The 20,785-nt window shown below is 44.8% G+C and overlaps 1 protein-coding gene across 1 annotated transcript in view; it reads left to right on the forward strand.

Annotated features, from left to right (window-relative positions):
- The window catches only part of LOC147712845 (chitotriosidase-1-like), a 165,326-nt gene extending 146,562 nt beyond the window's left edge, over nt 1-18,764 (forward strand). The window contains exon 11 of the mRNA XM_086923515.1: nt 17,548-18,764. Coding sequence (XP_086779641.1) covers nt 17,548-17,708 — 161 coding nt within the window. The 3' untranslated portion in view covers nt 17,709-18,764. The remainder of the gene's footprint in view (nt 1-17,547) is intronic.
- The last annotated feature ends 2,021 nt before the right edge of the window (nt 18,765-20,785 follow it).

Genomic DNA, 20,785 nt, shown 5'->3' on the forward strand with positions numbered 1-20,785 from the left:
TAAGCTAATGTATGATAAATACACACCCTCCTGAATCATTGAAAGGAAGGTTCACACCAGCTGAATAAACAAGTGTGGTGGTACAAACTCGAGCCCTGGCACCTCCCTTTTTTCTTCTAATATTGTAGTCCAGCCAGGACCCGTAGGACAAAACCCCCCCCATTCATAAAATTATCAATACTGAAGGCAGAGTGCTCGGTTTTGTGTGAGAGGGTGCCCAAGCATGAGCTGAGCCCCTCTGCAGCTATCAGAATCTATTCTCTGAGGCTGTTCTGTGATGCAGCAAGACCATATACTCTTAAGTGCATTATAACATCACGGTAAATGCTAACTTTGGAATGGCTGCATGGAAACATGTTATGTTTGGTGTCAAACACTTTGGAATCCTACCCCCCCTCCCCCTGCCAGTCCTGGCCGGGGGGGCTGGGGGGATGGATAGAATTCCACCCTTCTAGAGGGAGAAGACATGTACACACTTACCTAACCGGTAATGGTTTAAAAGGGCCCCAGCTTCACAAAATGAATTCTGCAGCCGCAGACAAAAGTCTAACCTCATGCTGCTGGACGAAACTCCAGCAGGAGAGGCCTGAACAATAGGTTTCCTGTCACAGGGAGATGTAACTACCTCCCAGACAGGCTTTAGTGTATTGGGGCTGGGTGGGTGCATTAATAGAATGCTTTTCAGACAGAGCTGGGGGTACACTTGGTGTCCCTGTGCATACCCCAGTGTAAACCAGTTGCAGGGGCACTCAGCCCCTGCTCTGGCATGAAACTGGACAAAGGGAAAGGGGTGTAACCACACCCTCCCTAGGTCTTCCCATAGGTGGGACCCTAGAGTAAGTCCAACCCCTAAATTTAGTATATAAGTATAGAAACCCAGTCCTTAGGACTTTAGATCATACCTGGACGAAACTCTGCAACATATATCCTGGAACTTCGACATTCTATTTCGACTAGAAGATGGAAGAATCTCCCTAGGGGTCAAGCAGTGACTCCCCTGTTTAAACAGGCACCAAAGAAGCATCTTGCAGGTCTGCATTTCCAAGGCTCCCGCCGGATCATGATGCATTTTTCCGACACAGGACCCAGACTTCCGTACTTCTCCAAGGTCGACACGAGATCCCAGTAAAGCTGAGACTCGCAGCCCTCACGAATGACGTGGAACCGGAACCCCTGGACACCATGCACATTTGCAAGTGTATCAACTTTCCGAGCTTTCCCGAAGTTGTGCATTGGGCTATTTGTAGTCCAAGCCCGGAGCACCATCTGCACTGAAGATTGTGGGCCTACACTCCACGGGTGTTCCGTGAGCCCGCTTCTAGCATTTCTGCTTGAGTCCCCTTTGTGATCCCTGGTCCGTCAACTGGTGGGTCCCCACGTACGTAACTCTTCGATTCCTTGGGCTTTCCTGGTTACCCCAGAGGTGCCCTAACTCCCCTCCAAAGGGTGAGTCCCTCAGACCTTGCTGGTCTTCACCAAAGCCAATCTTTGCTTCCTGTGTGGGTTGCTGTTGCCAAGGCTTGTTGGGTCCAATCTAGATACCGACAAGGCAGCACTCGACATCCTTCATGGGACAGCTCGAATCCAGCTTCTGGTTGTGGTCGACGCCCCTTGTCCTCGTGGCTGAAGAGTCAAGCTTCACCTTCTGCACCTGAAATCAACCAACATTGGTGGGCAGATGCTCATCGCCTTCCTGGTCACTGGCTAGTGATCCAGACTCTGTCCCCTCTGCTTCCAAGTTCTTCAGATCTCTGATCCACCCTTGGATCCATCTGGACACTTTCCACTTGGTCGCCTGCAATGCTTTTCCGCAGCTTGCCATAGAAATGACGACGAAACCCGACCCGACACGAAAAAACACCTATGCACCCGGCTTCACTGGGTGAGGTAACTCGAGTACTACGGTGCTCCCATGGGTATTGACTCTAGAACTGCCTAGTTCTAAAGCGGTTTGCTCCAGGTCCACTTCTAAGTGTCCCTAATCTATAAAATTCTAACCGCAACTTTCTCCATACAAGTCAATGGTGATTTGCGGCTGTGTTTAGACACTGCACGTGTCCCCGTGGGTCTCCTGTGTCACTACCTTGGGTGGTTCCTGGTTGCCTGAGTGGTTCTACAGACCCTAGTTCTTGTCTCTATGTCTATTGTGGTTCCTACACCACTTTCTAAGTATATGGTTTGTGATGCCCCAAGGGCTAATCATATATTGTGCTAAGTTACTGTGTGCTAAATCGGTTTACAGAATGTTCTTTTGCTTCTAGCCTCATAAAGAGACTAGAGGGATGTGATTAGAATAAATACATATATTTTATATATATACCTGGTGTGGTTCTCCTTTCATTTGGTCATTCATGAGATTATAGACTGGTAAAACAAGCTGCTTTACATTCCTTCAAGACTTCGCCTGAAGGCTGCTCTCCACAGCTACTACTAGGAAAGCTTTCTATATAGGTTGTCTTTAAACCTGCCATCAATAAGGGTCATTTGGTCTGGTGCAAGGTGCCCACTAGAATAGTGGACAGCATATACCAGGCCAACTTTTCACATGGCATGTTCCACATATCAATATTGTGAGGGCACACTTGTCTATAATCCCAGGTTTTTGTTCTGCCAAGTTGTCTGATAGCATGTTCAAGATGTCTCAGAGTCAGACGTCCCGGCATTGTAGCTCAGGCATTCCTCATTACGCTTTTTGTACTACTGCATTTGTAACAGGAAACGTAAAAAGACGAGCCCCAGGGCCAGAATGTAAGGTGGGTGGATTTAAAAAGCGAGAACCCCATGAAACTGAACTGCTTCCATTTGTACCAAATCGCGGCCACAGTTTGCTGGTACAATAGATCGTACAGGTGCTCAGGGCGCTGTGAACAGCTGTATCGTTACAACCTGAAAAGGCAGTGTGTTCTTTTCCGAGAGACACTGAAGAAGGACATTTACAGGAGTCCCTGAGCCTGCCCGCCCGAAGGATGAGGGGGATCAGGAGTCAAGTACACCCTGGGTGCTCATCAGAATGTATTTTTAATCTGCAACCTTCTTAACATGAACAATTGTGAAGCTGACATAAGTAAATACAAGGGCATAATTAATGCTCGAATTCTCATTTTGTCAATATAAAATTAAATGTCCAGCACGAGTCCCTCAAATGCCTTACAGGTGTATTCCTGTCTTCTGACACAAACACTAGGTGAAGGTCCATCAGGTTCCTCTCGGTCTTAGTCATAAAGCCTGCTTCTGCCCCTCTCCCCCAAAAGCTGGGGTTCAAGAACGTTTTGGTGACCCGTGAGCATGTGAGCCCACTTACATCACAATGTTAGCCCTTCAAATAAAGTAGACTGAGAGGCACAAGACCATGGGATCCAGAGGGACAGGTAGGCAGCCTGTTAAGCGAGGACACGTCTGAAGTGACATGCTTGCTCACGTGTGGCGACATGTCTGTGGGAAGAGAGATCTGTACCCGCAATCATCCAACATTGTGAAGCATCTTGTGCCTAGGCACAACTGCCACAAGCACCTACCGGTTAATAGGTCTCTTAATCTTCCATTTGGGCAAATGCCTTGCACTGCCAGACAGAAGCCCATTGGCAAAGAAAGGCAGCAGATAGAGTGGCAGTTGATCCTGAGGTCTAAATTTGATGTGCAAGCTCACACATAACCACACTAGAGGTATGTGCTTGTAACTATGGCCCTTTGTAGAAAGCCAAGGAGAAACCAAAGAGCCGCAAGTGCTATGGAAGAAACATTTAATATGTACATATATAGTTCGGAGCTGTTGAAAATATATTTGGGCGAGGCACTGAAGGCCAGAGAATATTTGAATATCTAAAGCATTTGGAAGGAAGTTGAAATTTGGATGCATACGAGATTGCTGTCAGAATCCAAAACATAATGCCCTGAAAGAAAGGAAGACATTTTATGTGTGAAAGCAGCTATACAAAGAAAACCTTGAGAAATGGGTACCTAAATTAGGAGAATTGGCATCCTTTGGTGAATTTTAAATCCTAGGAGCTTAAGCTATGAAGACCAGGTGTCCACAGATTAAAGTTATGAATGTGTACAACAGAGTCAAAAGGTGCGACTTAGGTTACTGTAACTTTGAACCCTATCATAACAGGCAATATTTATTTGTCAGTCAAAGGCAGTCTGTAGTGGAAGAAATGAATGAAGTCAGGTCACACACATATCCATGGAAAAATAAGAGAGAGTACCAATTTACATTGACAATAAACAATGATGTCATGTAGAGTGATGTCACTTACTTGTCAGACCCTTTATTCTAATGGAAAAGGGGCTATTTTAACAATAAATGGAATATACGATGGAGGCTGGGCAAAAATAGTGCTCACAGTGAAACAACGATTCATTGGACTTGTAAATTAGAGATTAGAATTCTAGGCCATATGTGACGCTGGGACCTATGAGGTGAGAGGTCAAGGCAGCAAGATACGTTTCAGCCGCAGCTGCTGCAGGTAAGAGTGGTGGGGCCAGCTGGGGCGGGGGGCTGGGGGGGGGGGGGGATAATTAAAGAAATAATTAATTGGACGCTTTACATCAATATAACTCACTTTTGGGAGCACAGTATACTGGTGATATGCGGAAGCCATGCTCTATGGAAAAAAGTACTGCAAATTGGGTGTTACAATAAAACGTTTATACAGCGCTACTTATTAGCACAGTTTTGTGAAATGTTTGTGATCTTTTAGTTCACTGATTCATCTTTGTCTCAATCGAAATAGGGAGCGATACCATCATACCATAAAACAAAGTGTCCGAGCACAAGTAAGGAAGGAAGTGAAAGAAATGCTTGCAGTTTTCTTTGCAAATGGAATAACTTGAAAGATTAAATCTAGTGGTGGAAATCTATTTAGTCATTTCCAAGAAAGAGTGAGACATAAGAATGTGCACTGCCTTAAGATATTTAGATCAGATGCTTGGTGAGGCTGCCAACCTATTGTGAACTGGAATGTTCAACCATGGTACAGAAGAGGGTAGTGTTTTCCTGTGAGTTCCCACAAACAAGCAGCACGGTTAATCTCACAGCAAATGCAAGTTCATCTATGGCTAACAATTAGGAAAATCAAATAGTCAGCAAAATAAATAACTGATAAGGTCCAAATCTAGTTAATTATAAAAAAAAATGACAAGAAAACTTCACAAAAATGAAAAATGAGACCAGTAGATCAAAATTAAAGGAATGGGAAAATGACCTGCAGATAAGCATTTGAAAAAGTTGTTCAATTGAAAAAAAGTTGAAAAATTCCAAAATAAACCTTTTCAAATTGAAAAAAAAATCACCCTTCTGGCCTGTTCACCCCCACGATTTGCGTGCTGACCAGTACTGATGGTAGCCGACTGACTGTGCCCTGAGCCATGGTAGTCAGGTCCGGACCCAGTGCTATGTTAAACACACGCACATGCATTGATTGACACTTATAATTGGCATGACTTACCCTATAAGTCCCGAGTATATAATAGGTCCTGGCAGTTTAGAGGCCAGAAGCCTTTTTTGCACTTGCATGCTTGTAGTGCTGAGAACTTGAGGCCATTTTAAAAGCATCTCTGAGTTGCAGCACTGCTTTTAAAAGTAAATTCACTACAAATCCGACTTTGGTGGCAGGGACACTTTAAAAGTGATAATATACATTTCTGTTACATAACAGGGGCCCTCAAGGTCTCCCCTAGGTGTCCAGGGACAGGGGTTCAGGTAACTATAATAAGGGTCCCTATAAAAGAGGTTTTATAAACCCTGGTGAGGGAAAACTGCCCCTTTGATTGGTCCCCAGTGTAGGAAATTACCTTCAAAGTCGACTGTGGTGCTGTGGGCACTGTGAAGTCTTAATCTACATCATGTTTACATACTAGGCAGCCCCAGGTCTCCCCCAAGGTGTCCCAGGGATGGGGGGTCCTGTCATTGTGAGCAGGGTCCTTATAAAAGATGATTTTTAATCCCTTTGGTGTTTTGGACGGCTCCCGGACGTACTAAATCACAGTGGGCTTTTGCGGAGGATGGCTGGGGGTCGTCCAAACCCCACCCGCTCATTTATTCTCCCGCACAGCTGGTGGGGAGGAAATGCACATTTCACTTTCCCCATTGTAGATACTTGGCCTCATAGGATAACACTGAAATATCTTATGAATGCATTACTATTGCTAGGAAAGTATAGAGAATATAATTAAAAGACTTAACAGAATGGTATTGATAATTCCAACAGATTGCTCTTGTTGAATTTATCTTAACATATACTGAAAATATGTTATAACACTTTGTCTGTAAGGCAAAATCCAGTCTTTCTGCAGCCTTCCCTGATTGGTCAGTGCTGCTAGGCTAAGCAAAGCTGCCTTGATTGGGTGATATGTGGCTATCCAGGAGGATGGTTATCTGCTGGAGAGAGCTCTGCGACTCGTCAGGAATGCCAGGACAGGGAAGAGGGGTCATAAAGCCTGAGGCTTCAAAGGAGGATAGGACAATCATGGAATGCCAGGCCTACCAACCCCCAGTCTCTGTGCCCCAGACAGCTAACAGGCTTAAGGAAGGAATTTGATAGATGTTAGGGGAGGAGAGCTATGGAAATCAGCCACTCTGAGAGTTGGTTTGGTTAGTTCTTACTGCTAGGCTGAGATTTCAGCCATGGTGCATTTTGGAGAAATAGTGCTTTCTTTAGGACAAGAAGATGCCACTCTTTTGAGGAAATAGTCATGTGCCTGGGGGGTACCCTGCATCCCTTTGATGCCCAGAGGCTGAGATTAAAATTGTGAGAGGTGCATAGCCACTCAGTTCTCTTCCCTGAAGCTACAAGGAGGATTATTGTCCTGCTGGAATCCTGATCTGCACCAAGGGCCTACCTGATGAAAACTGTGCCTGCAGCATTACCTGGGACTGTAGCTCTGAGGACTTTGCCTTGCTTCAAGAAGAAGTAAGGAGTGGATCCCCTACAGCTACAGGTTAACAGAGCTTAACTGACCTTTCACCAGCCAGAGTCCCCCTCCTTAAGTGTGTCCAGTGGAGTATTAAGGGTTTGACCAAGTGCATTGTGGAAAGTGAAGTCTAGGCCTGCCAAGGAACATCTAAGAGATGCCAGACCCTTGGATCTGTGTTTTGGACACTTGGAACCTACCAGGAGACCTTCTTGAATGATCTCCAAAAGTTTGGGAAGCTTTTTTGAAAAAGCTTCATAAGGTGACTTACCCGACCGCGAGAGCAAAGCCGGCCTCCTTCAACTTCGACCCAGCCCGGAATCCAGGTTCGCCCCGCTGAAGAGCCCTGAAGGTCCAACATCCAGAGTTTGTCGGGGAGCTCCCTGAAACTCAAGCCGGTGAACCCTCACCAAATGTTGACTAATGGAGAGCATCGAAGGCCGCCGGCAGAAAAAGCTCCAGAATGTTTTTCTCGTGCAAATGTCAATTTTGACCGAAGCCCCCTGCGTGGGTATATGACCATGGCTCCATCGCTGTCATGCTCAATCTTTGATTTTGTCCCGGTCAGGTGCAGCCAGATGTCCGGAAGTGGATCTATTGGTTCTTAAGCACTAGAAAGTGTTTATTCGTAAAAACTTCAGGCCTTGCTGATATCATTTTAAAGATAAAAATATATCCCTTTTATATAAATTGGTGTGGGATTATTATTGCATGTAGTGTCTTACTTATTTACTGTATTGGTGTTTTTAAATGTTTTACATGTCTGTCTCCTAAGTTAAGCTTCATTGCTTGGTGTCATTTAGCAAGTGTTAAGCAAGGAACTAATTTATAGAGACCCTATTTAGGACCTCGTACCATGTTGGTGGTCTTGTTTCTGATTTTAGGTGCCAACCTACCACTACCAATAAACAACCTTCAAACAACCACAAACCAATTGATTAAGAGGGCTAGATGAAAGCCCGATAAAGTTACCAAAATCAAAAGGTCTTGACTAATGCTGGATTTAAAACTGTTTTCCAATGGTGGGCTTTGGTATGGAAACAGTGCTAGGTTGATGTTCCCTGTGAATTTTCTCAGCATTATCTGCATTACCCATGGCACAAACGTTTTCAGGTGTAGTGACAGACTACGAACAAAGGTTGGCCTTAGGTTTGAAAATGACCCAGTATTACATCAGTGATTCTTTTTTGCACTTTTATTTGCAAGGAGAGGATCATTTATGATAATGGGGTCCAGTTTGCTTCAATGCACATAGATAAAATGACAAAGAACTAGGTAATGCACATGTCTGCTGTTTGTATTTTCCATACTTTAAAAGCCATGTAGAACTTTCATTGAGTACCACATGGGGTTTTCTCCAACGATCCCAGGGTTAAGACGGGTACACCTGAACCTCTGGTATGGACAGACCACCTGGCAGTACCTATAGAACTGACCCTTTCTCACTCAGGCCCATCCAAGAAGGGACAGGCTCAGGGAGAGGGTAAAAGGAACTATAAAAAACATCACTAATGATTCCCTGGCCCCTCTCATTAGTTCTGTCTCTCTGCCGTCAGACCCAGAGAAGGCAGCACAAAAACTTGCCAATTCCATCGTTGGAGCAATAGATGTTTTAGCTCCAGCTATACGCCGATATTCAGCGAGGCGCAGGCCCTCCGCCCCCTGGTTTACTGAGCCACTTAGACTGATGAGACAGGGTTGCAGGAGGCTGGAGAGAAAATGGAGGAAAACAAGGGACACTATGGACAGAGAGACTCATAAACGACTGTTAGGTGAATATAAGGCCACGGTCATCAAGACAAAGCAAGAATTCTTCTCTAACCTTACAACTTCCCTCACCTCATCGAAGGAGCTGTTTAAGGTGGTGGATTCCCTCTGCTCACTACAAGTTCCTGATCTAGTGATTGGATCGCAGGAGCTCTGTGACAAGATCTCAACCTTTTTCTATGCTAAAATCGATGAGATCTCCGTTAATCTGGAAATGCAGAAAAAATCACTTGGGAACCACACTATCCAGGCTCTCACAAACTTAGAAGCCTGGTCTAAAGATCCTGCCAAGACCCTCTCTAACTTTCCACCGATCACTCTTGATAACCTTAACTCACTGTTGAATAGGACCAAATCTTCCTCTCCTTTGGAGCCCTGTCCTCTCAAAGTGATGAAGGAGTGTAGGGACACATTACTCCCTCCTCTATTGGAGGTAATGAATAGTGCCCTGTTGCAGGGGGTTTTTCGTTCAGTCTGGAAGAAAGCGATCGTCAAGCCGCTACTTAAAAAGCCCTCCCTTGACCCCGCAATCTTGAAGAATTTCAGACCCATCTCCTTACTTCCTGCCCCCGCCAAAATGCTTGAGGCCCACCTGAACTCGCACTTGTCTGCCTTCCTGGACTCCTCTGGGTTTTTAGATCAGACCCAGCATGGGTTCAGGAATCTCCATAGCACGGAGTCTGCGCTCACTATGGTGACAAACAACATCAGAATGAAAGTGGACCAGGGACAGACAACGCTGCTGGTCTTACTCGATCTGACCGCAGAATTCGACACCCTATCTCCCTCGATCTTAACATCTCGTTTGAGAGAGATAGGAGTGGAGGGTCCAGCTTTGAGCCTTCTGTCCTCTTTTCTAGACCTTAGAGAACAGAGTGTCAAACTGGGAGAATACCTCTCCCCTGCTAAATCTCTGCAATGTGGGGTAACACAGGGGTCGGCTTTAAGCCCGACCCTATTCAACATTTATGTGGCCCCTCTAGCGAGATTAGTAAAAGCGCAGGGAATGGAGGTGGTGTCGTACGCAGACAACACTCACATCATGGTGTCGCTGGCCCAATCGGTTAGCGCCTCCGTGTTCAGCTTCAGGAGTTGTATGAAATCAGTCTCTGACTGGATGACACTCAACTCCTTGAGGCTGAATGGCGATAAGACTGAGGTGCTGATCTTTGGAAGGGACCAGGATGTGTGGTCAAATGAATGGTGGCCTCCATCCTTGGGAACCTGCCCGGTCCCCTCTCATTCAGCTAGAAACCTTGGGGTCATTTTTGATACTTCGCTGGTAATGACCCTTCAGGTCAATAGAACGGTGGCCACCTGTTGGGGAGTTATCAAAATTCTCCGCCGAATAGTGCATTATCTTTCCCCGCAAGCTAGGAAACAGACAGTGGTTGCTTTGGTCGGTTCAAGATTGGTCTATTGCAACGCACTGTATGCAGAGATCAATAAGGGACTGATCCAACGCCTCCAAACAGTACAGAATGCGGCAGCAAGATTTGTACTAGACATTCCCTGCTCTTCCTCTGCGACACTAGCCAGAAAGAGCTTCCACTGGCTTCCGATCTAGCACCGTATTTCCTTTAAAATCATTTGTCTAGTGCATAGGGCTCTGAGAGCTGGATCATCTGATGGGTTGGGATCACTTCTCTCTGGCTATGTCCCCAGCAGATGTTTATGTTCATCACAACTGAATCTCTTGGTGATCCCTCGGACTAATTTTTCAAAAACACTATATGGACAGTGGACCACTTTTAGCACCCTATAAGCACCAATCCATCTATTACCAATATATACATTTGAGTTGTCTTTTCAGATCGTGTGCAGTATTCAGAATACTCCCTGTCCGGAGAGTATATCCCAACAGCTTTGGGAAACACAATGTTTACAACAAGTTCCGAAATGCACCACTTCGACAGTCAGATTTGCACAGTGTGTCGGTGAAGGAGTCTATGTTCGAAAAGAAATAATCCAAATAAGAGAACGCTGAGTCCAAAATTGCAAGCAAGTGTTCAAGGTTCCTTTAATGCTCCAATTTGAAAAGCCAGCCAACGCGTTTCGTTCCCTCAAGTGGAACTTCTTCAGGGCTGCAAATCGTGAATAAACATACAAAAACCACGTGTAAGTACCTACAAAAACCGATATTGTGCTTGATACATAAGGAAACAACCAATGTTAGCATTACCTAAGGCAAGCTAGAATTAAAAACATGCTACCATTTAAAAATGCAGCAAATATATTGGAATAGTAGACAAGAGAAGGAAAGGGAATTATCCTGTCCTGCTTACTCAATTCTTTAGCTGCATAGGACATTTAAAAATAGGGGAACAATTTTGAGGGTATATTCTCCAGCAATGGCTCCTATTTCGGCCAATGATGTCTAACAATGAGGTGATCCCTCGGACTAAGAAGACTAGATGGGGAGAAATAGCTTTCTCTACAGTTGCCCCTCGTCTTTGGAATCCACTCCCCTTGGAGCTTAAGTCCTTATCCTCACTGCCCCTCTTCAAAAAAGCCCTCAAAACATGGTGTTTCAGGAAAGCCTACTAGTAATTAGCTCTCTGGTTATGCAAACATTTTGGTTAGGCGCCTTGATGCCCATTGGGCTGAGTACGCGAGTTATAAATTTGCTTTCATTTCATTCCATTCAATGCCTGTAACTGCCTTACATTGTGGGTTGAGCATGGAATACACTGTTCTGGATTTAGTTTGTGCAAGAAAGCCTGTGTTTTATTTCCTAAAAAGACAACTCTCCTCCCAGAAATGTGAAACATATTTTCTTCAACACTATGTGCATTCCTGTAAACGGTGATAAATATTTTCTATTTTTGTATAGGTTTCGCCTGGCGTTCACTGCGCAGCATTGTTCGCGCAGGCGAAATCTTATGTTAGACAGTACGGGGCTTTGTCCCGCCTCTCTCTACCATTGGCTAGCTCCATAAATGGAGGCTAGCCATTGGAAGAGATGGTTGTCAATCACTCTTTCTCCCGTCACGACGCGATTCTTGGACGTTTCTGGGTCTTATTTTAAGTCCCGCCCCTTTTCTCGTCTTGGCATTCTGTGGGCAGGGCAGGCCCAGCACAGCCGCTCCCCCACCCCTCGCCTCCCGATTGGTTTCGTCATGGCATTTTACAGATGCGCTGTGCCCCTTGGTTCAGCCCCCACTCCCCAGGGGGAGGGGGGCAGTGGCTGGGCCGGGGGTCTCAGAGGTGCAATGCAAGTAAATGTTAGGAGCGGGCGGGGGGAAGGCCTGGGCTATTCTGGGGGTTGGTTTCTGGGTGGGCATATCAAGGCTCTTTGCGGCTGGAATGGGGTGCTGTCCGAGGGGCTCGTGCCGCACGTGGGTAAGGACATCGCAGAGTTTCCAAGTAATGGTGACGAAGGTATCGCGCACAGAGATGGTCGAATCGGCGTCTTGCGGGACAGTGGCGTGCGTCGGAATGGGGCAGGGTTGCCATGGTGCCCAGGCAACAATAATAACAGCAGAGGGGGTGAGGCCGAGCGCAGGAGAGTAGGTGTGAAGTCTGGGAGAGGCGGGCCTCGGGACTTGTGCGCAGGGAGTGGCGCTCGGTAAAGGGTGCCTGCTTGTAAACTGTTGGGGGCGCAGGGGAGGTTCATGGATGCGTGGTTGGGGTCGGGAGCATGAGGGTGGCTTGGCAGGACAGTGGGGAGGGGTGTTTGGTGGAGGGGCTGGTGAGGGCTTGTGGGCAGAACTGCCGACACGGGGTGATGGCACGGGGTGCCACGCAGACAGTGGCTCTCAACAATAAGGGAAAGAAAATAAATGACGGCACGGAGGGCTCGATGTCAGGGGGACCAGGAGTAAAGGTGTGCTCTGCCACAGGGCGGGTGGATACGGTTGCACCCGGGGCGGAGACTCAAGGACAAGAAGGGGGTAGATGGGGATGCAGGCCAGGTGGGGGAAAGGTAAAGGCCGGTTGGGCATGCGAGACACGGAGGGTGTCAGGTTTGCTGGAGGTGTGTTGAGAAGTACTCATTCGTAGGCGGGGGCAGCTCTCGAATCAGTGGGGGCTCTGTTTTGGAAGGGAGGGCTCGGGAGGTGACAAGAGGTGGATGGGTGCAGGGCGGGCGGAGGTGGGGTCCCGGACTGTGGAGGTCAAGGGAAGGAATGCTGGGGAGCGGGTTGGAAAGACGGATCGGTGGACGAAAATCAGGGTGGGAATGTCTACGCCTAGACGTTAAGTGCGGTTTCAAGGGATCGGGATGGGTATTCAAGAGCTGCCGGCAGAGTTCTTGGTTGCGGTTACACGGAGAGGTAACGTCATTCGAGTAAGAGGGTGATGTCAACTCTTAAATATAATAACCGTAAGGTAGATAAGGAAGGTGCGGAGTGACTATGGGATGCGCAAGAACGTACATGCAAGGATAGTGAAAAACGGCGCCAAGCAGGTAGCCATGAAGGAGGCATAATGGGGGTCGGATTGCAGGGTGAAGGAGGAATGAATCAGGTTGGGGGGAGGGGGCCGTCCAGGAAAAAGAATGTAGGGAGATAGGGTTATGGGCGCGGGCGGGAGACGTACAGTTAGGTGCCATTCGGAGAATAGGCCTCCGATGCAAAGGGTGCAGAATTAAGAAGAGCTATACATGTGTAGCATCAGCATATCGTTTGATTGGCACTCGTTGCGAATAGGCACTAAAGGTATACTGCAGGAATTAGGCATAGATTGTGTAACACGGAACTTGGTGGCCTTTGGGGGTCCTAGCAGAGTGAACGAGAAAAAGTTTCACTTTGCCATGAAGGGACAACAATAAGTTGAACTATGGATGCTTAGAATGTCAAGCGCGGTCCCCGTGAAATTCAGGTGGGTTTGGGCTGGGGGGGGGGTTGGGGGAGGGGGGCAGGGTGCAAAAGGAACAGGGTGCCACAAGGTAGGGGGCGGGATGGGGCACCAACGCAGGCAGCCAGGGAAGACACAGCGTAGGAGGTTAGTGACAGGAGGGAGGGAATCAGCAAAGGAAAGTAATTTGTAAGATGAGGAGAGCAGGGAGGGCCGCCGATGGTAAGGGCTTGCGAATGGGGGGGGGCGGAGCCTGCTCCACCAGGCATGGCAGGGAGCGGCAGATATGGGGGGTGGGGTAGGAGAGGGGTGAATGGTGCAGGGAGCTTGGAGTAGTGCCGGCAAGGAGTTGGGGACACTCCCCCCGAGGTAGTCAAATAAGGAGGCAAGGGGCTGCACAACAGGGATACGTATGGCTACAGAACAAGTCGAGAGAGTGAAGGTCCCAGTCCTGGCATCGGCGGGGAAGAGCGCGATAAGCGAAAGTTAAACTCCGAAGCATTGTTTCTAGGAAGCGTGTGTGGGGGCATTTAGGACAATGGCACAATCAATGTGCCCATGGGGGTGGGGGGCACAGATCGGCAGTTAAAGTGAGCACAATAGTGGATAGAGAGGGGAGGGAACCATGGCACACCGCTGGCAGCCTCAACGCTTCATTGCTCTACTAGGGTCTCGTTCCACACACAAGCGAGGACTGGGGCCCAGAGTGTGTAATGTCTAAAGGATCACTTCAGAGTTAGCAGTATAGGAAAGGTAGGTACGGAGGGCGTGTGCACCCTATGTGTAACGTGGATGTGCTGGTGAAATACAACGCGACTTGGTGCAAATTGAACGAAACTCCTTCCGAATTAATAAACTACCTTAGACCGTTCACTCTATACCCTTCACATGTCGGATGGTGTTCAACGCGTGCAGCTCGACACAACTGATACGCTGGCTGCCGTTAGTAACTGACTTTATTTACTACGTGATTGCAAGAGGAAAGTCGGCGCTTTACTAAACTGAGGGCATTTCTTAGTTCCTTTAGATTTTAAGGAAAGCGTACCTTGAGTTGGCTACTCGCTACACTTGTTTTTTGACAAAACTACAGAATAGTACATTTCGGTTAGAATGCCTTGTTATGTTTTCTTTATTATTTGATTTTCACTAGCATGCCACACATTCTCAGTCAATATATTGTATTCGGCCAGTTTGTAGCATCCACTTCTAATTTAGACTGCAGTGCAATTTACAGGTTTTCTATTGCCCGATGCAGTGAATGCGTTGGGGGAGGGGCAGGACAATAGGAAGAGGGAGCGGCTGGGACTAGAGCATGGTGGGTCGCCACCAGGGAGCTGCCCCCCCTCCCATGCTTGCGGAGGTTAATGAAGGAGACAACAGAAAGAACTGCCTGGCCAAAATTTACTTATTTGATGCGATTTTCTATAGCGCAAACTTTACCAGGTCGGCATCTGGAACTGGGATGGCAATCTGAAATTTGGGTCGGGCCAGTACTGTTTAGCGGCCGGGGCGGACATAAGGGCGAGATGCGGGGGTGGGGGAAGTAGGGGGGGGCGGCGCCGTGGAGTGCCCGCTCGGTTTTTGTGTGCCTTTACGGTGGTCTGCTCAGTTCCGGCAGTGCGCCAGTACCTGTTAGTACTAGCTGCAGGATTGTCTACTGGTCCCTCCCTAGCACCATTAGATAGCCCAGACTTTACTTTTTGGTATAAGTTGTTATCCTACAATCTTCTGTTCCCACACTTCTCCTGATACAAATGCTATTCTTCAAGTGTGGGTCAGCTTCTTGAATGAGACAGGAAAGGCACTAAACAGCAACCATGCAGGAGGGTTGAGTAAGGAGAATAATGCTGGGACTTTTGCAATGACGGATTGCTACAGTATTTGGGCCTGTGGATGGCTGTTTTCATTTAAACGATTTACCAGACTTTTTTTAAAACCAGAGACCGTGGGAAAATTCAGGCGTGTGTGTTTCAGAGGATTCCACCCTCTTTTCGTACCCAGAATGCCCTGGAAACATCAAAGTATGTGTACAAAAAAAGTCAAACTTTACAAGATGTAAAACACTGGCATTTGTGGCCAATGGCAATTGTCCCACCATCCAGCAAAAACTGAGGAACATGATAGACTTAACCAGTAAAATGTACATCTGTACAAGGGTGGTGTAAGGGCAAAACAGTAAGAATGTGATCCAGTAGAAGCATGTGTAAATACTTTGTGTGCTCAGACATGAGCTACTTACCACACATCATAATCTCAACTCCTCAGCAACACTATTCACAATTACACAGAGTTTGGCCCTTAGAAACGCTACAATAAATCACAACCATAAGGTCCTCCGATAGATCTTTGTAAGAGCTAATAAGGACTCAGATAATTAGAGATGGAAAGCCACTCCTTCATGAGGATCTGGAGTAAAGAAGTGCCACGCTAATAATAATACTTTCATAATGCCAATAATATCATCAATAAGAAAAAGAAATACATGGAATAGTCAACAGATACATTTATCTAAATTTCAAAATGACTGGTCAAAGCACAAAAATACATTAGAATCATTTAATATCAGTAATTCTTTGTAATACAGGTAAATCACAATACATCACAGCTTAGAGCATATACATCATCAAATAACATCTGATGTGAAGGGAGAGAGAGAAAAAGAGATAATAATACAATTGCAAAATACAAATGCGATTAAGAATCATACAAACCAGGAATCAGTTGTAGATTTTCAGAATCAGGTTACAAGATAAGCTCATTAAAATGCTAGAGTAGAGTGTACAATATCTGGAATCTCGACTTAACCAGCCGGAAAAGTGCTAAGGTCATCCGGAGAGTTCCGTTCAAGGGAAATCAGAGTTCGAACCGACAGCATGTCAGGCTCAGGATTTGCAAGGAAAATAGCCACTGCACTCGTCATTTTCCCATGAGTAATTTTTTCACAGTTTGCATAGTTTCCATAGTTCAAAATCTGTGGTGCCACTGTGTTGTGATAATTTACTAACCCAAATCATCCGGAACCCCTATGTAATGTCTTTGTTCAGTGTTCACTGTTTTCTAAGAATGTACAATAATACTTCCCTTCAAAAATTGGAAATACATTTACAACTTATCATGTCCGCTCAATACGCTCTCCTCTGAACTTGCAAGAAGGTCGATAGTTACAAAGAAAATGTCCATTATTCAAACTGTAGGAAAGAAACTTCAGCGATAATACTCATAGCTACAATGCAATCAGGTCAGCATTTCTAGTTCATCCGAAGGAAATAATAAGAACTTAATACATTTCCAATTTCAAGGCCTACATGGAAAACAACTGAATCATCATTTGCCAATGAATAAGCATTGAAAACATTTTGAGAAATAAAGATGCATAAGAAATAATATAAGAATGCATCATTTCATTAAATCTATAAGCATTGTCTGATTACGATTCATTAAAATGTAAGCAAACAGTTTCTCTTAGATTTACGTGTCAAAGAAACTTTAAACAGGAATCATTTTACTTAAACGTTTTCATTAGCATATTTTGCCAAACAACAATTTGCATTATTACTTTTCACATTATTATCACAGCACATTAGTAGGTTTCTCTCTCTGTCATGAATTACTCATTCTCACGTTTGTGACACTTCTGCATGTTTTTACGATGCAATTTAAAACTTTCACGTATTTGTGACACTTCTGCATGCTTTTAAGATGCTGTTTTAAACTTTCACGTATTTTACGAGACACTCTGTAAGTCATGTTTCTTTAGTAGATTTTAGTATCACACCCAATGAGAAGGATTTGATCGAGCAAAACATTCCTAAAAATCGCACTCCATCAAATGCAACATTTGCAGTTAATGTGGGGGAGGTGGGTTTGAAATGAGAAAAAGAAGGACTGCATCCAGAAGGTCTGTTCTTATGACAGCTGCATTGATTGGCTAAAGTAATATTTGAGATATCTGCTGAATGGATAAACATGTAGCTCATAGGTTTTGCAGATTTAAGTATTTTTGTTTACTATCTTTTATGTGCCCCTACTTAATGCACCTAATCTCCTGATATTCCGTTGTTCTCTTTTCAGGCTGGTGCTCCAACAAGGCCGATGACCTCTATGAAGATCCTCAGAATCCCGCTAAATTCTATATCTGTACTACCCAAAAGGGCCAAAGCTTCTTCTGCCCGCAAGGGATGCTCTTCTTCAAAACCTGCAAATGTTGCAACTGGCCTGTTCAGGGTGCTTAAGGCCAGCACCTCCTGGACTTGTGAGCAGTCAGTGTACATTTCTGTAACCCCTAAGGAAAATATCAGACAACCTTACTCAAAACAAACAATTATAACATGCTCAATGATGAACCTCATGTTCTCACACCTTTTAAAGGTATGTTTTTTCATTCACACAGTATGGGACAGCCAGTCATTTATCTTAGATCAATCTCTCAATGACCACAGCAAAATTAATTTATGTGCATACCCTGCTGGAGCAGAGTCTGATATGTCAGACTCTGCCTTGTCTATACTAGAATTTCAGTAACCCCAGTGCACAGGTCCATCCGTATCCTGTCGCCGACTCTTGTTCTTTTGAACCTCTGTTGCCCCAACTGTTACCAAATCTGCATTACAATTATGCCTCATAAATACATTTGCAATGGCCCTCCAATTACGCATTAGGCATCATCTATTAAGTCCAATATAAGGTGATTTATCTCTTTTCAAACATTAGGGCACGTTCACAGTATATGATACAACGTGGATTATTTTTATTTTTAAATGTGAACAATGCCAAGGTTAACCAATAATAAAATGTTATCAATATAGGAGCAAAAGGTTAAAACACACACAAATATCAGTTTTTTGATTCTGAAATACCTAATGTACTTAATGGAAACAAACAAATCTCTACCAATTATGATGTGAGAAATTAAATTAACTTAATGAAGTTTGAGATGGCTATGTAGTCTGTTTAATACATGTTATAAATAGGAGCTCTTGTTACTAAAGGTACAGCTGCACTCTGAATTTGTTTATTGCTAAATTCATAATCTTTATAATTATACCTAGTATCGGAGGTAAAACTGCTTCCCATTACTTGAAGTCATGGTACACATTGTAAACCAATGACATGCAGTGAAACTGGAGTGCACGTTCCTGGCAGTGACTTTCTAATGGCCGATTGTGCACAACAAAAGTGTCACTGTTAGGAGATTAGTTATTAAAGATGCTATTTAATGAATGAACGTGCCCTTCAGAAGATAAAATAAAGGATACAACTATAATAAAAAAGAAATAAGACATCATTAACATGACTTTCACTGGTGTTTTTTGTTCTGTTTTTGCAAACAATGATCAAGGACTACGGTGCTTGTTTCCAAAATTGTTATAAAAGTTACTGTCACAGGACCTTGACTTCAAGGACTTTCTGATAAAAACATTCATCAAGGATGTGATGGTGGAGTTATTCATCCCAGGGATCGGGCGATGTTGAAAAGAACTCAGGCCCAAAACTCTGCACTTTGTGGCAAAGAGCTGTCTTCATGTTCAAACAAAAGCTAATACGTTTTCTCAGTTTTAGTACCTATAATTTTTTCTAAAGGGCTTTACAAGTAAAAAATGGAGACTACAAAAAGTTGGTCTAAAAAAATGAAAAGGATGAGGAAAGTGCGCACTGTCAGGGACATGCAAACCACATGCACAAATCAGTGGATGTGGTGAGCCATGAGTGATGGGTGGTTGAGGCATGAGTGCAGGTGGATGAGGAATGAGTGATGGGTGGATGAGGCATGAGTGACAGATGAATGGGCAGGGTTGTGTCAAAGGGTTAGAGTGGTGGATATACAAAAGCGTGACACCAGTATTTCATCTTTTGAAAAGTTTCTGCTTACCCTTATCACCACATTACACATTCTTAAACAGTGTCTAATATTGTGATTGACTGCTTAAATTCCTTTCCATACATAGATAAAAAAGGATGTCTGGACAAGATTTACATGGTGGAACGTTTTTGACAAAGCAATGGAGAATGTTACAGAGGAGAAGATGGAAGGGAGAAGGTGGAGTAGGGGGGGGAGGATTGTCATGCAGGACTGATATCAAAAGGATTGTATTAAGATTAAGGTGGGTCTTGGACCTTTACCTGAAGAGCAGTTGCGAGGGAATCAATCGTGCATCAGCGTGAGGTTGCTCTTTAGTGATGCCACATGTTATTCTGGGATGTCAATGCGCCCGGTACTGCCTCCACCATGGACCAGGATCCCACCTTTATGTGACATGGGTTTTAATGAGTTGAGTGATGAAGCAGTTGAAGTAAAATGACTTCAGTCTGTCACTAGGTGGTACTGTGGTAGAGATGGCTGGGACCTCTGTGCTGTCTAATGTTTTTGATATTGTTGATGGCATTGAATTTCTTCTTCAAATGCTTGGCTAGAGAGTTTGAGGTGTGATTCACACCACTATTCCCCTGCCTACTTGTTCCAAATTTGTTGTCCCTGCGTGTTGAAAATTACAGATGACTTGGCTTTAGATGCTTAGGTTTTTACCATGACATGGATGTCTGATAGGTGTGGTTGAGATTAGGGGAAGTGACATCAGCAGCAGTGTTACATGTATTAGCCAGTTATCTTGGATACTTTCTTTTGTTGTGCCTTTGCCTCATTGTTATGCCTGCCATCCTTAATTTTTTGTTAATTTCCAGTTGATGATGTCCAAGTTTTGAAATGCTTTGCTTATTGATTGTTTGAGCTTCCACCAGAAACGTGCTGCTGGGAAACAGGCTCCCAAAAGGAAAAGAATCATCACCTAAGAGTCCCTAAGGCCAAACACCCTTATGATTTCTCTCAATGTCTCCTTATGCCATGTACAGAAACTGAAGCTACGCTGAATGTTCTCATAGTGTAACTAAATTTTATTTGCATATATCTGCTGCCACACACCACTTTATCGCTGGACATAAACTTAGGGCTGGTTAGAATACAGACTTTTTGGAGTTCTAACCTTTTGAAAGATCACAGTAACAGCTAGGCTTTTTTCCGTAGTTCGTACTTTCATTTTTAGTGAATATCTTTTTACATTTCTTAACACACCCTTAAAGTATATATTATTGAACAAATCATAATAGTTGTATTGACCGCCAAATTGTCTCATGTCAGACACACCTGTAAAAGAAACCCAACATGATTCATGCGAGCTTTAGCAATCGTCTCTAAACCAAAGATAACAATAATACCTAGGCAGCTTTCTTCATGTCAGTTGCCCTAGCATTTACTACCTTCTGTTCATCCATTTTACATACAAAAAATAAACTAAATCTTGAACTTTCATACCGA

The sequence above is a fragment of the Lissotriton vulgaris genome, chromosome 5 (assembly GCF_964263255.1).
Source record: "Lissotriton vulgaris chromosome 5, aLisVul1.2, whole genome shotgun sequence".
Taxonomy (NCBI): domain Eukaryota; kingdom Metazoa; phylum Chordata; class Amphibia; order Caudata; family Salamandridae; genus Lissotriton; species Lissotriton vulgaris.